This window comes from Patella vulgata, chromosome 5 (genome assembly GCF_932274485.2).
Source record: "Patella vulgata chromosome 5, xgPatVulg1.2, whole genome shotgun sequence".
NCBI lineage: Eukaryota > Metazoa > Mollusca > Gastropoda > Patellidae > Patella > Patella vulgata.
Genome location: NC_065883.2, coordinates 75,048,871 through 75,066,346, shown reverse-complemented (window position 1 = coordinate 75,066,346; position 17,476 = coordinate 75,048,871). Strand labels below are relative to the sequence as shown.

At 37.2% G+C, this 17,476-nt stretch overlaps 1 protein-coding gene across 1 annotated transcript; it reads left to right on the top strand.

Annotated features, from left to right (window-relative positions):
* Nucleotides 1-46: 46 nt before the first annotated feature.
* LOC126822370 (tRNA (guanine(37)-N1)-methyltransferase) lies at nt 47-10,340 on the top strand. The gene is made up of 4 exons (XM_050551239.2): nt 47-854; nt 2,545-2,733; nt 7,812-8,405; nt 9,161-10,340. The coding sequence occupies exons 1-4, from the start codon at nt 122-124 to the stop codon at nt 9,190-9,192; spliced, it is 1,548 nt and encodes a 515-aa protein (XP_050407196.1). The 5' UTR covers nt 47-121; the 3' UTR covers nt 9,193-10,340.
* Nucleotides 10,341-17,476: the final 7,136 nt, after the last annotated feature.

Below are 17,476 nucleotides of genomic sequence, written 5' to 3'. Positions count from 1 at the left end.
AGTAAAGCTCTCCTTTATTAAAGTTGAGAACAGTGTACCATGTAAATAAAGCATGGCCGAGTGTTATTGTGTTATTGCATGATGATTACTGAATATTTTTAGAATTTCAAACGTTTGTGACATGAAAAGGTTTTTAGAATTGAGTAGACTAGCTAAAGTGAGGTTGTATCTACCAAAGAAACACATTTATAAACATCTGGTTAGAGTGGACAGAGGTGAAAGGTGTTTTTTGAAGGTTCAGGAGAGCTTCAGTATAAAAATAAAAAACACTACAATTTTTAACTCCGTCAGAAGTCAAAAAATATTGTCTAGAGACAAATCATTATCGAATGGTCTTAGCTGGATTCAAATTCTATCCAAAAAGATGTCAAATCCAAGCGAAATTTTAAATCCACCACTTTCCACGAAGGGCATGAAAATTTTGGATAAAGCAGCGTTTAAAAAACAGTGCAGATTTCCTGGGTTGAAAATTCCAGTTAGATATGTGGGAAAATTAAACAAAAAAATGAAGCAGAGTTTGGTAAAGATTCCAAGGTTGAAATGTATCGCAGAATTAGGTGAGAACGACGCCCAGAATAAAAGTCATAAATTATTTCTCTTCGATCCAGCGAAGATTAAATCGTACAAAGACTTCAGCGATGAGGAGCAGCGTGCTTTAACAGAATTTGAAATAGATTTTAAGAACATGGAATGGTTTGATACAGAACTGGGTTATGACAATTGGTCTGCGGCTGAATTAACCAGAGCGGTTTTACCAGATCATATTGAAGATGGTGTGACAGGTTTTTCAATCGTCGGACATATTGCTCATCTAAATTTAAAAGATGAGGTCCTAGAGTATAAACACGTAATAGGTAAGTTATACAGTGGGACCTCGCTACAAGATTAGTAAGCTGTTAAGTAAAGGGGTGGGGGGAGTAGCCGTGCGTGTTGTATCATAATATCTGTCATTGAGTAAAGTGTTGTGGTTTTGATTCCCCGCTTGTACATGACAAGGAGTAGGATTGCCTGTCCAACCTTGTGGTTTTTCTCCGAATCCTCTGGTTTCGTCCAAATCCTAAAGAACCCTAAAAGCAGACGAATTATTGAAATAAAAATTAAACCATGTGTTAGTCCCGAAATGACCTAGTTTGAGTCGAGTGGACATTAAGCCCCATTTCTATCTCTGTTAAACATACATTATGCAAGAGCTAAATCTCTTAATCAACTCTTGATGCTATGTGTTCGATTTTCACTGCTGCTCAACGTTCATTGATGATTAAATACAAAAATGGATAATCAAGACTATGTTTTTTTGATGATTAAATACAAAAAGTGGATAATCAAGACCATGTTTTTATTTTTGTTGTACCAAATTTAGTAATTTAGGCTAGGTCTAAATTTCAATCGCTAATATCTTGGTTCAGAGTGGAGCAATTTAACTGTAATTTTCAGCATATTCCCTTTACATTATCTAGTTTTTAACTATTACAGTGAGAACTATCAGCTCTTTATCTAATCTTCCATAATTTATCTTTAAGTTAAACCTGTAAGATTAGTAAGCTTGTTGTTAAGTTAAACCTCACTCCTCACGGTGTTTCGTATAAGAGGGAGGGGTTGGGTGGGGTGGGGAACCTGTGCTTCCGGACTATGAAGTTAAACATCTGATAGTGAAGCAGTGCCTGTAGTTCAGTAAAATTATTGTAGAAATTATCTTGTTTGTTAAATTTGAACCCAGAATCTCTTAAAGCAGTGAATTCAGGTCTCAAAATTATGTGCATGCTTAAGAAGAGTTATCTCCCTTTACATGTGTTTATTGTAATTCATCAAAGTAACACTGCTATTGAGTATTTCTTGCTACACTAGTTATTAAAGTGTATTCATTCAGTGTCTCGGCCAACTGCTTTACAAAACAAAATTTTACTAGTGTTCATAAACTGTGTAATTATGGTATTAAATACAAAATGTACCGTGCCACATTTATGAACTAATTTATTTCAATTCCCCGGTTGTGCCTGACAAGGAATAGGGTCACCTGTCCAACGTCGTGGGTTTTCTCTGGGTTCTCCGGTTTCCACCCACTTCTAAAGACCCTTACGCAAAAGCGTATTATTGAAATAAAATTGAACCATATGTTAGTTCTGAAATGATCTGGTTTTTGTTGAGTGGACGTTAAACCCCATTTCTCTCTCTCTTGTACTGGCAGGTAGGTAAAGTTACCTGTGGGGAAATTTTGCCACAATCATACAAATTCAACATGAAAAAGAAACTTATACCATATGACATATTTTTTAATCTATGTTTGTTCAATGTAAAGTTTCAAATATAATTTATTTGCTTGATAATGATACCTGTATGAGTATTGAAACATAGCATGTTAATAAAATTCAGAAGTAGTACATCCATATAAGTGTTTTAATTCTTCAAAATTAGCTACCCCCTCCTCACACACTGCAATTATATATGGTATAAAACTCATTATAGCACATAATACGACAGATTTTAAGATGATTAAAAAAAAAAGAATCAGGGCTTCAATGACTTTATAATTAATTTTAATTGCAGGAGAAATTTTATTAGAGAAAAATCCATCAATACGAACAGTGGTCAACAAACTGAATGTCATAGACAACACTTTCAGAAACTTTCAGATGGAACTTCTAGCTGGTGAACAAGATTATATCACTACAGCAAGAGAAAATGGTTGTGCTTTTGAATTTGATTTTTCAAAAGTTTATTGGAATTCTCGTTTAGGTGAGATGAAATTTAGTTCATTTATTGACTAATAACTGATTTGATGTATTGGTTAAATCGTTAAAAAAGGTATACATGTATTCTCTTATGATGGATTCAGTCCGGGCTCAGCTAATAAAATAATTTTCAAATGAAACTATCAAAACAAAATGAAATTTTTGTATTAATGTTTTAAAGATGGGTTCCCAGAAAAGTATTTATCGGGTGGTTATTTCTAATAAAAGTATGGCAATTTTGGTATATATGGAAAGTAGAGATATCCAATCTTACTAGAAAAATACTGGATTCCCTGAAAAACACTCATGGAACGCATACAGGACAAAAATGTAAGGGTTCCCCTAATCGACAGCCCGACAATTAGGAATTTCTGCACACGTGATGTCAAAGGTCACACACGAACATTGAGCGCTTGATGTACAAGTTGATAAACTTTATGAAGAGTTAGACGTACAACACTTTCTGGGATAAAAATGATGGAAAAAGACGCGGGTAGTGGATAATCCGAGAATTGAATTAGGATTCGATATTCGTAATAAATAGTAAGCGATTAAAGTCAACATCGTCTTATGTATGCAATGAATTCTCCTGACTTCCAAGAGAGGTAAGTCATGTGACGTAAACACGGCCTGGCTTGATCGAATTTTTATAGCAGGGCATTTCTTCGCAATTACAATGTTTGAGAAGGTTTTGAAGCAACATTATGACAAATTAATTAGTTTGAATATGTTTTTAGTCCATATATACCATTAAATCACCCAGTTTGTACGCGGGAATGTATCTTTAAAACTGGTCTTTACGTCATCTACATTTTAATTGTAAAGAGTACCCTGGAGCAGCTTATTAGCTGAAACACTGAGCTCTATACAAATTGATTATTATTATAGCTTGAAAATGATTTATATCATTAGAATTAGTGGTATAATAAGGCCATACAAAAAAGATACTCTAGTTCTCGGACAATCATTTTTATACGCCCACATTGGAAATGTGGTCGCATATTGCCGTCGCCCCCCGTCCATCTGTTGTCCACAATTTCTTGCGAATACTCTACAGACTACATTTATCATCTGATTGTTTTGAAATTGATATATGTGTTGTTTACATTAGTGAAATGAAGAAGCCTATTGATATTCAGCGATTTCCGATAATTACTTCCAGAGTTATGGCCCGTGATCACTTTGAAAAATCGTGTGGACGCTCTGAAGACTAAAGTTAATATCCGATTGACTTTAAATTTAAACACAGTGTTTAAGGTCATGAGATGAAGCCTATTGATTTTCAACGATATCTGATAATTACTGCCAGAGTTATGGCCCTTGATCACTTTGAAATATCTTGTTGACGCTCTAGAGGCTAAATTTAATATCCGATTGACTTCAGATTTATACACAGCATTAAAGGTCGTGAGAGGCGGAAGCCCAGTGATTGTCAAGGTTATCATCCGATTGACTTTAGATTGATAAACAGAGTTTAAGGGTCTTGAGACGAAGAAGTATGTAAATCCATGATATTAAATGTTTCGTATATTAAATGTTAGCATGGGGCAGAACTAAAAGCCAAACAAATTCTTATGATGTTCTGATAATTACTTAATGAGTTGTTACTCTTAATCAGATTTTAGTGTATTATAAATGTTTCATTAACCACAACAGAAAAAATATGCGACAATTCTTGTTGACTGCTCGGACGACTTAGCTGCTATGGGTGTATGTTTCATTGCCTGGCAACCTATCTTTAAAAATTGGACGCAGACGAGATGTTTTTATTTTGTCAAAGGATCACTGAGGAAAATGACTTATAATAATAAATAATAATAATAATTTATTTATAATGTGCCTATTACCAATATAAAATACTGTTCAATAGCGCAGTTAACATTTTGTGGACATCACACATAGAAAAATAAAATAAAATTGCACATTATTAAATGGATGATAAAAGAAATTAAAATGGCATACGATAATCTTCAAAATATGGTAGTAAAATTTATAATAAAATATGACATATAAAATGGCTAAAAGTAATAAAGGATAAAATAGAACCGCTCCTAAAACAGAATAAAATCAACTCGGATACCTGCATTAAAAGCCGTAATAGTCAACAAAAAGGCTATGCCGAAAATTCAATCGCCAAATTCTCGGTTCAGGGTGGATCAATTTGACTGAAATTTTCAGGCAATTCCCTTTACATTATCTAGTTTTGAACTATTAAACTGGGAACTCTTTATCTAATCTCCCATAATGTATCTTTAAACGTCAGTTTCAAATTTCAAAACTGAGGATAGTAAGATAATTACTGTTGGATGTCAAATACATCTCTATTTCTAAATTGTTTTTTAATTTTTTTATCATCAGAAACACGCCTCTGAAGTTGCAGCATGTTTGTCAAACATTGTCATTAGTTTTGAACACAGTTTTCTCACACTTGTAGCCATTGCTTATATGCAGGTGTCCGTGTTTGTAATGAAAGATTCTGTTTCATTGTCAACTGATTTAATGTCTTAACAACTAATACAATTATAACGAAATAAACCTCAATAGAAATAGATACTGGTTTAGAATTCCCTCTAGAAAATTGAATTTATTCCATAATCTTAGCTTATCTCGAAGAAGGGACCTGTGTTTGATCTTTAAATAAGATAAAAATATGATTAACACCTTCACAAGGTGTGTTTTAGTTAGAGATCTTTATGTCGCTCAGATCGTTTGGGTGTGGTAGAAATTCTTTCATGTAAGAAAAGCTGTACGAAAATGTGTATGTCGGGTAATTTCTACTATTGTGATGTCTTTCGTGTTTGTGTGAATGGGTGATTTATCTCGACAACCTCGCTAACAATTCCCAGCCGTTTTTTTTTAATTAGATTTTGTTGCTAAATAGTGTTTATTTCAATACACCTACCCATTAATGGCAACTGTTTACCTCCAACAGCTGTGCTGACAAACGAACGCCACAAAGCGAAAGGGAAAGTTAGGCTACGTGGACAATTTCAATTTCCAAACATGGTGGGTTTCAGTTTACAGGTATTAGTATGTGCTACCCTGCAATTTCTGATGTGGATACAAACAGATTGATCGCCCCTGTACATACAAAACTTGTTACACTATTGTTTGTAGATGACCTGACCTTTGACCTTGACAGAGGTCGTATCTAGGCAGCAACATCTGTGGGGGCTGTGTGTGCCGAGGAAAAGAGAACCTAGGGGAAATATTTAGTTACACGGACAATACCTGACAAAATGAGACCACAATGATGTGTTTACATAAGAAAATTAACAGATACCTATTCTATCGAGCCTCGCTTTTGTTCATGTAAAACGAAATGTGTGTGCGGGGAATTGACAAGCATTTGTACAGTGTCTGGTAATCTTTGCTAACAAATGTAACAAAAAGGGTACAAGGCGATTGATGGTCTTACCTCCGCGTCTGTTCTTATTAAATCAGTTTTTGCGATAAACACTCTATAAATATTAGTCGTAATAAAATAGGGATATCAACATTCATCTGTTTCAACCTCACATAAAGATCACCGAACATTGAGCAATCTGTTACTATATTTCATAGTTGTTTGATTTTTAAAAAGAGAGAGAGAGAGTCATTTCGGGACTAACACATGGTTCAATTTTTTATTACAATAATTCTTTTGCATGTAGGGGTCTTTAAGGGCCTTTAAAACAATGTTGTGTTCAGTTTAAAGTGGACCATTCAATTTTGATAATAAGTGTCCAATTTACAAGCGTTTAATTTCTTGATCACTGTTAAATAATAAAGAACCCAATTGACTATTGATGTATAATGATTAATGTTTGGACAGTGGTCAGGAAATTAAATACTTGTAAATTGAACACTCATTATCAAAATTAATCCATCAGCTTTAAACTGGACACAAGTACAAATTAAATGATTTGGGATGATTTTAAATGATTTTTACAAATTTTTAAACAAAGATTTGTTATTAAACGAATGTGAAAGAAATTAGTGCTAAGATACACAAGATTAAATGATACCCAGATTACAGTTTAAAACATGATTTCTTTTCTTGTCTGTTCAGGGGGGTCACGGTGGCTAAGTCTGGAGAAAGTTCATCCAGATTTTCTGGCGTGGTTCCCCTTTGTCAGTGATGCAGGACGGGGGGCCTGTCTAGTCATTCGAATGAGACGAAAAACCGAGGTCTCCTGTACACATTGGCGTGCACGTAAAAGATCCCTTGACAGTTGGAATTCGATATAAAAGTAGGCCATAGTGCCGCTGTTTGGGCAAAGTTTCCCTCGTAGCACACTGTTTGGCATATGTCCGTCTTCATTAGCCCAGTTCGGAGCAAAACAGTAGGACGTTAAACCTCATTTCATTTCATTGTCAGTTCAGTCCGGTTACACTAAACTCCTTATGAATTTTAAAATTGAATATTATGGTCGTTTGCAAGAGAAACATCTTTTTCATAAAAAAATTAACCCACAATTATAATGTCAACTGATCGTTTGAAAGTGTGATAATAAAACCATTGAAACAAATCATACATTACGTAAAGCTTAAAGTGGATATATACTGCCTTTACATGGAGTTAAAACAACGTATATTATAGTTATCTATAAACTTATTGACTCTTATACCTATACCTTCATATTTCTCAAATACATTGTTTGAAAACTCCACTTCTTAAATTGCTAGGGGGGGGGGGGGGGGTTGGTATGAGTGACTGAATGGTTAACGTGTGTGCGTTGCATCATACGATCTGTCATTGTGTCAAGTGGAATGTTTTCGATTCCCCGCTTGTACGTGACAATGAGTAGGGTCGCCTGTCCAACCTCGTAGATTTTCTCTGGGTCCTCCGGTTTCCTTCCACTGCTAAAGACCCCTATGCCTAAGGAAATTAATGACATAACATTGAACCATGTTAGTCCCAAAATGACCTAGTTTTTGTTGAGTGTAGGTTAAACCCCATCTCTCTCTCTCTCTCTCTCTTGAAAAATATGACAAAGAGATAGAAATCGATGTTATATTCAGATTGAAATTATTGTAATTAATGATATTAGAATATATTATAATTAAATTTATTGTACTAAATAATATTTGTTTTTCTAGGATCAGAACACAAACGTCTGGTGGATATGATAAATAAAGGAGACGTTCTGTACGATGTCTTCGCTGGTGTTGGTCCGTTTTCAATCCTCGCTGCCAAAAAAGGCATAGAAATAATTGCTAACGATCTTAATCCAGAGTCTTTCAAATCACTCGTGAAAAATATAAAACTGAATAAGATTTCGGCGGAGGTTAAAACCTTTAATATGGATGGTCGTGAATTTATTACCACAGTTCTGAAAGACGATTTAATTAAAAGACTGACGGAGGACGTCAAGAATGATTTACACGTTGCTATGAACCTTCCTGCATTAGCCTTAGAATTTCTAGATGCCTATAAATCGTTATTGAGTATGTCAGACATTTCCGGGTTTTCTATTGAAACGATCGAAAGAAGGTTACCCTTCGTGCACTGTTACTGTTTCACAAAAAGTGGCGAACCTGAAAAAGATGTTCAGGAACGAGCAGAAAGCATCTTGGGAATGGCCCTTCCTAAAGATCATGTGATTCGATATGTTCGGAATGTAGCACCAAATAAGGAAATGATGTGTCTGAGTTTTAAATTGTTTCCTGATTTAATTATAGCAGCAACTTCAGGTACATTCTTTTGTTTAGTTTTAACACAGCCTATTTTTAAAAAAAAGTCTGAATGTCTATTTTGTCTTCTAATTGTTGACAAGGAGTAGGGTCGTCTGTCCAACCTCGTGGGTTTTCTCCGGGTCCCCCGGTTTTCTCCCACTGCTAAAGACTCCTACGCGCAAGCTAATTATTGAAATAAAATTAAACCATATGTTAGTCCGGAAATGACCTAGTTTGTGTCAGTGGACATTAAACCCCATCTCTCAATTTGCTGAAAATTGATGTCAAATTGATCCAATTAGCGATTGAATTTTAGGTTTAGCCTTGATCATTACTAAAGTCAGTATGTTAAAAAAACATAGTCTCGATTATCCATTTTGTGACATAATCATCAATGAGGGTTCAGCAGCAGATCAGATTTAAATCCAGTAAATCTCGCAGGCTAGGGCGGCCTGTCCAACCTCGTGGGTTTCCTCCGGGTCCTCCAGTTCCTCCGGTTTCCTCCCACTGCTAAAGAGCCGTACGCGCAAGCAAATTATTGAAATAAAAGTAAACCATATGTTAGTCCTGAAATGACCTAGTTTGTGTCGAGTGGATGTTAAACCCCATTTCTCTCTCTCTCTCTCTCTCTCTCTTTATTCAAATCCAATATGATAAATAATGAATAAAATTCAATATGTCAAAATTCAGATTGACTCTTAGTGTATATTTTATCAAAATGTCTTGATATTTACATTTTAATGTTCACCATCTTGTGTTTGTTTATTTTACAGAACCAGATGCCAAGAAACAGAAATTGTCCTAGTTATTTTAGCAGTAATTTTACGACAATTTAGAGCAGTGATTCTCAACCAGTGTGCGGCAAGATCTTCCGAAGTGTGCTGCAAAATTTTGAACGGCACACTAAGAAAATGTAAAAAACCATGTGATCCCAAATGAGTATTCACTGGTGTCTACTGATAAGTTCATAGCTGTGTTTGTCTTTATATAGTTTGAGTCATTTTATGTGTCTATAACTAGTCTCTGTCTACGGTTGTATGCTGTTTGACTTACCATGATTTTATTTTAAAAAATTCAAAATATTTTTCATATATTATTTAGCCAGGTGTGCCGCTATTTTTTCATGTGTTCCAAGGTGTGCCGTTGGCAAAATAAGACTGAGAACCACTGAATGAACTTCCTCGGCCAATGCAGGGATCGAACACCCGACCTCCAGTCTAGCTAGCAAGCCAGCGTCTTACCTACTTAGCTTGTGATCCCCCTACTTGTTTAGAGAGATAACACAGTAATATAGCTGGTATAAATCTGAGAATTGTGATAACTGATATAAATTTGAAATGAATCAATAAACTAAAAGTATGGATAGAAATCTGTTATTAACCTAACATGATTGATTACACATCAATAAAGAAATCAATTGAAAATACTGAATTGTAAATTCTAGATGACCAAAACCTCCATTAAAATGGATTGATTAAAACACAGATCCTATTTCTTTTTGTTTTTATAGTTCAAATTTCTGTTTTACTTGTCTTTACTACACTAGGATCTGGAAAAGTTGTTATATAACATGCATCCTGGTTGAAGTGAGGGATTAGTGTTGCCTGTTTAACCTCGTAGGTTTTCTCCGGTTTCCTCCCACTGCTAAAGACCTCTACGCGCAAGTGATTATTGAAATTAAATTAAACCATGTGTTAGTCCCGAAATGACCTAGTTTGTGTGGAGTGGAGTTAAACCCCATCTCTCTCTCTCTCTCTCTCTCTCTCTCTCTCCTATTTAAGGGAAACATTAATCAATTCTGTCTTTGATATGTTCACATTCAGATGTGATTTTTGAAAGGAACTGTCCAAGTACTAGAACAATTACAAATCGTTCTTTTTCAGACCGAGTTGAGAAATAGGAGCAAACATGTTTTCTTTTTAGTTTGTTTTTTCACATTCTGACTTCCATATCCAGCAAAACAATAAAATGGTGACATTTCTTTGAAGTGGTTGACTTCAGTTATTGTGGTTTACTTCATTGTATCATGTCGAACATGACAAATAAACAGAAAACACCCTTTAGCTGTACAGGTTGGAATCTCGAACCAACATGTCCACTTGACCATCTGGTGACTTCAAAAACAAGGCGATGGTCAACTGTGTTTATTTAGTTTCCTTCGGGGTTAAGACTAGAATGACCAAGATTAACAAGTGGCTAATATAATTATGCATTCTTTAGGTGTCCAGTGGTAGTCTTGGTCATCAAAGCATAAAAAAATTTATTGACAGTTGATTTTCTATTTTCTTATGAGGTTTTGTAATATAAACCGATTGCCATCAAAAAAATTCAATTTGTCGGCCATTACCATGCAGTTAGATTTGTTGGGATCTGTCTACTGTTGATATGTTTGTATGTTCCCTGTTGACTGTTTAAAATATCTCTTTCCTACAGAATGTTCGAATCTTCGTCCTCATTAGCCTAGTCGGAACAGAACAGTAGGACATTAAACTCCATTTTATTCATTCATTCTGTTAGGATCTGTCTTCCGTTGACTGTTAGAATCTCTTCCCTACTGACGTTAGGATATGTCTCCTGCTGACTTATATACTTCTTCTGCTGACTGTTAGGGTCTGTCCTCTGCTGGCTGCTAGGATCTGTCTCCTAGAAACTGTTAGGATATATATATCTCCTACTGACTGTTAGGATCTTCCCTACTGACTGTTAGGATATGTCGCCTGCTGACTGTTAGGATATATCTCCTACTGACTGTTAGGATATATCTCCTACTGACTGTTTGGATATGTCCTACTGACTGTTAGGATATATCTCCTACTGACTGTTAGGATATATCACTTGCTGACTGTTAGGATATGTCGCCTGCTGACTGTTAGGATATGTCGCCTGCTGACTGTTAAGATATGTCGCTTATTGACTGTTAAGATATGTCGCCTGCTGACTGTTAGGATATGTCGCCTGCTGACTGTTAGGATATGTCGCCTGCTGACTGTTAGGATATGTCGCCTGCTGACTGTTAGGATATGTCGCCTGCTGACTGTTAGGATATGTCGCCTACTGACTGTTAGGATATATCACTTGCTGACTGTTAGGATATGTCGCCTGCTGACTGTTAAGATATGTCGCCTACTGACTGTTGGGATATGTCGCCTGCTAACTGTTAGGATATGTCACCTGCTGACTGTTAGGATATGTCGCCTGCTGACTGTTAGGATATATCACTTGCTGACTGTTAAGATATGTCGCCTACTGACTGTTTGGATTTGTTCCCCGATGACTGTTAGATGCTAGTACCCTGTTTCTAACGAGGGGTCTGGTTTCTTTCTAGCTGCTAAAATCTGGTCCCAACTGAATGCTAAATGTTAGGATCGTTTCCCTACTGAATGTGCGAATACTGTATATTCATTGCCTGATCAGGTAGATCACTGGGGCCTGCTGACTGTTAAGAATGATTCCTTGTTGACTGCAAGGTTGTGTTGATTGGGACCTGCTGACAGCAGGGCATGTGTCCCAAGGGATTATATCTGTACCAATTGATAGGTTATGTCTGACCTCGCTACTGACATCTGTGATGTTGTGTGATAGGATCTGTTGTCTGAGTTTTGTAGTGATGTATCATAAACTTGCGGTATCTTGCCTAATCCCTCGACTGACCTATCATCAGCTCGCCGGGCTGCCTGACTAGATAGGCTGTTTGGCCCTCACCCCGTCTTTTAGGGTCTGTTGGCCCTCTCCTCGCTGTTCCTTTGGATCAGTTGACTGATTCCTCCACTGCCGCATCGGGCTCTCATCTCGCTGCCGTTTGTCTGATTCCTCTGCTGACGCATCGGACTCTCCCCTCGCCCTCGCCTCGCTGTTTGGGTGTCCGATTCCTCTATTGACACATCTGACCCTCGTCACACTGCCTGGTCGTCTGATTCCTCTACTGACGCATCTGGCCCTCGTCTCGCTGTCTGTTGGCTGATTCCTCTTCTGACGTATCTAGCACTTACCTCACTGTCTGTTGGCGGATTCCTCTACTGACGCATCGGACCCTCATCTCGTTGTCTCTTGACTAATTCATCTACTGACGCATCGGGTCCTCGCCTTATCAGTGAAATGAAATTCGATCGTTTGTCTGTTACCGCTCGTTACTTCAGTCAGTTATATAGAAGGACAACTCATGTTTGTCATGTTTGACGTCACTTCCCGTTTCTTCATGTGCTTGTTACACAACTCCCGTAGCAATGATCTCTGTGTTAAAATTATATTTGGGATGTATTTAACGAGCTCTATCACATATTTTATAATGACTGACACCAATATTGTCCTTTAACCATACCAGAGATTTGGACAGGAAATCTGGCTTTATTATTTATTTTCAATTAAAACCAATTTCTAATAGGTCCGAATAATATTTAAACTACAAATACATGAAAACACCCCTATACAAAATTAATATCATCAAGGAGGTATCTCCAAATGTGATTTAAAAAGAAGAAAAAAAAACACTATTAAATTTAGAATTTTTGGGTTAAGAGTAATTCGAGAGTCTATGGCGATGGATAAATTAATGTCCAGCAACACGTATCCAGTGCTGTGATTTGAATAGAAAAAAAAACACTTTTATTGGGCTAAAACCAATTGGCGTAATCTATAACAATGGATCAACCACAAAAGGGTACGTGAAAACCAAGACTATAAAAGTTATTGCTAGGTTTATCAGGGTTTGTTTTTATTCTTTAAAGAGGTTTAACACTTCACCAAGAAAGTAAACATGACAGTGTGACCGAAGTTTTCAAACGGGTGATAACTTAAAAATCTAAAGATTCTCGATTGTTTGTCCACGAATTAGTCCCTAAACGAGTTTCTTTAAACTTAACGTGCAAACATGTCGCGGACAACGAAACGGAGTGGGCAGCGACAAGCTCGTGGGGCATGACAGAAATTTTGAATGCAAAATATGAAGACACCTGTATTGGGGTCGACACACGAAAGAATTCGAATAATTTGATACCCTTGACCAAAATGTTTCACTTCAACATGCTTCGGGTTGTTCAAAGTGTGAGCAGTGTCTCGGTAATTATGTCTTAATTTGTATCATTGTGAGAAATAAGCGCCGTGTCAACACATCTCCCCGTAAACTATTTCAGATAGCGTTTCAAAAATGTCCGGCAAGTCAACTTCTAGTTGGTTTTGGTGACAATACGGACCGCTCTCGGAATAACAGTGCTGCCATTGTTACACGCTAGGTTCTGCTGATGACGTAATGGTATTGCAACAATGTTCAAGAGAGCCTATTCTGTAATACAGATGACTTCATCGGTGTTTAGCCGATTTGAAACATGAATAGAAACTTTATAAATGTAACAGTTTCGTTGCTTTGTGGCGGGACATGGCTTATCTTCTTTGCCTTGTACCATTCCAAAAAGGGTTGAAATTACATACCGACATTTTGTTTGCCTTTGACCACAGCGAGCTAGTCCGATCCGACCACATCATAGATGAATATAGGTCAGGGGTTTGATACAGAATGGATTAATTAACATTATCGAACCTCTTTGATCATCAACTGGTATGGTTTTGATTCCCCGGTTGTACGTGACAAGGCGTAGGGTGGCCCATATCTCGTGGGTTTTCTCCAGGTCCTCCTGTTTCCTCCCACTGCTGAAGACCCCTACGCGCAAGCGAATTATTGTAATAAAATTGAACCATATTAGTCCCAAAATAACCTAGTTTGTGTTGAGTATACGTTAACACACCCCCTCTCTCTCTCTCTGATCCCAACAGTGTATGATACTATGCAATAATCAGACTGTCTCTTCCCTTACAGCGTTCTGTATAATTGTAGGGAATACATAAAAATTGATGAAATTATTTATATGAGACACATAACACCTTCGCATGAGAAATTGCTCTTTGGAAAATGGTGGGAATCATAAAGGCACTGAACTCGATCTACGTGCGTTATTTTATTGTCAAGATGGAATGTTACCATGCCCGTGTATCAGAAGTCGAACTGAGGGCGCATTCCTTTTACAATATCTTTGCGGTTTCTTTTCGCTCAAGCATGATCCGCAACCATACTCTGGTAATATTTGTCTCCTGTAGGACGTTTTGTGGGAGCGATTTCAGAAATACAATAATCTTACCGGAGCCTTATGCCTTATTGATTACACGTGCATTAGGTACGTGCAAGTGTTCTGCTAGATCATTTTGTTTTACCTTTCTCCTTTCTTTTATATCCCACTTACCGTTATTAATTACACGTGCATTAAGATTATGCGATGGGTGGACATATCCCAACTGTGGGAAAGTATTTATGGAGGAAAATTTGCGACATTGTCAGTTTAAAAGTTGGACGTTAAACCCCATTTCATTTCACTGTTGTGGTCTAGCCCAAATTCCTTCTTATTCCGCCAGTAGGAGAGTATTTGTTTTGCTCCATGTTGTATTTTGGGTGGTGGCGACTTCAGAAACACTATTTGATTAACTGACTTTTGCTATTTGGCAGGTTAGATGGCCGAATGGTTAGCGCGTGTGCGTTGTATCATAAGGTCTTTCACTGAGTCAACTGGCGTGGTTTCGATTTCCCCGGTTGTACGTGATAAGGAGTAGGATCGCCTGTCAAAACTCGTGTTTCTCCGGGTCCTCCGGTTTCCTCCCACTGTTAAAAGATCCCTACGTGCAAGCGAATTATTGAAATAAAATTGAATTATATTTTAGTCCCGAAATGACATAATTTGTGTCGAGTGAACGTTAAACCCCAGTTCTCTTTCGCTCTCTGTCTTTTTCTAATTTATTGACTTTACACAAGGTATATTTGATATACAGACCCCAGTTTGTTTTGTATTGTATCTTACCACGTTGTCTGTTGATAGACGATCTCAAGTGATCCGCCATTTTCTTGTCGCTATTTGTTATCATCTCAGTCAATTAGTTTGTTGTCAACTTCTCTTGTTTTCTCGGCTCGAGACTTTTTTTTTGTGTGGACAAACCGAGTATTTAAATATGGATTTGAAAGTTTGAGTTTGAAGACCAGTATCCTTCAGAGAGAACAAAATCTCTGGTCTTTTTTGTCTGGGAGACTATCGGATTATCTTTTTAAAACACGTGTTTGACAATATTACGCTAGTTTTCCATCTTTACCGGTAATTTTACAAATTTAAAGCAATGTCCACTACGAGATGTCCAGCCGTGAACCCACATCTAAGAAAAACATCACAAATTCATGTTTCATCTGAAGAGATCACGAAGGGGCGATAAATCTCTCCGACTCGTGCTAATCCTCGCCTGAAATCATCGCACGGAGCGCTAACTGCTCGCACACACGTGTTAATATCTAGATTTCGAGGTGCGCACGTTCTGGACATTACCTGGGCTTACCTCGCATCAGTCCTACAGAAACAGCTTTTCACGAAGTTTCCAAACTCAAGCCAATCGGTAAAAATAGTCTTAAATCCTTACACATGTAACGTGTTCGTCTTAGTTGGCGTAATGTAATGACTAAACTACGTAATCTTCCCAAATCGTAGCGGTGCAGAGAAATCTTTTAATTAGCAGAGATTAGCCAAGTATCAAAATAGTTGGATAATAGAATGTCACTAAATTCCATCTTGGAATAAAAAACGCAAACATGTGTCGACACAGGTGATGTCACACGTACAGTTGAAATCCTATAAAATGAAATAAGTTTTAACTTAAGGGGTGGGGGTGGGGGTGTCATAAGGTCTGTTGTTGAGTCAATTGGCGTGGTTTCGAATCCCCCGGTTGTACGTGACAATGAGTAGGGTCGCCTGTCCAACCTCATGGGTTTTCTCCGGGTCCCCCCCATTGCTAAAGACCCCTTACGCACGTGTTAGTCCCGAAATGACCTAGTTTGTGTCCAGTGGACGTTAAACCCCATTTCTCTCTCTCAAGTCCGAGTTTCTCGCTCCCTCTCTCATCACAAAGCCAGCATGGGATTTCCAAATTTATAAGCAACCTATTAATATCTTAATTTTTTTCTGGCCATTTCTTATCGAACCCGGAACCCCTCGTTAGTGAACCAGCGTCTTACCCACTGAGCCACCTTGTTTGCTTTAGAACTATAGACTAAGTCTAGAATTTCAAAATTTAGAAGCAAATATTTATATATATTTTTTCCCTGAACAGTTTACGGCCTTGTACGGAATACAAACGTCAAGACTATGGATTTTTGTTTTTTGTTGGGGTTTTTTTTTTGTAAAAGATATTAATATTTTCATCAAAACAACCATACTTGTTATTGTGTTTTCTTGCGACTCAGTTTCCAATTCTTCTTCTAGTCACGTCGGTGAATATCTGGTAGGTAAATGGTGTCTAATTTCAGTCAATATATGGGCGTCACGACGTTTTCAAAAACGTGATGAAGACGATCCTAGATTTCCTTTTTAAAGATATTTATTAAAAATTGTTTATATAGCATCACTTACATACAAAAACACCCGCGCATAAACAAACAAAACCAAAACCAATTAGTAAAAGCATTTCAAGGATGCATACAAATTCCAAACAACATGTTTTTTTGTTTTGTTTTGGGTTTTTTAATATGACGTTACGTAAACCTAAACTTCTATTTTTGTATACACGGCATTGATCTTGGCGCCAATTTATCACAGCAGAGTCGGGTTTCAATATTAACGCCCTGTAATTTATCTTCTATTGTCAATCAGTATCATAAGGCCTGTCATTGAGTCAAATGGCGTGGTTTCGAATACCCGGTTGTACGTGACAAGGAGTAGGGTCGCCTGTCCAACCTCGTGGGTTTTCTCCGGGCCCTCCGGTTTTCTTCCACTGTTAAAGATCCCTGCGCGCATGCGAATTATTGAAATAAAAAAATAAAGCATATGTTAGTCCCGAAATGACCTAGTTTGTGTCGAGTGGACGTTAAACCCAATCTCTCTCTCTCTCTATTCTCTCTCTCTCTCTCTCTCTCTTGTCAATCAGTGTTGCCTAATATTTCATGGTTTACAGCGCCTGGACAATTTTCAAATATTTGAAAAAAAAATGAATGAATTTAGCATCCCTTCGATACCAAACACCTAACAATTTGACATTTACTAAATCTAAGGAGCCATGTTGTATGTCAAAGG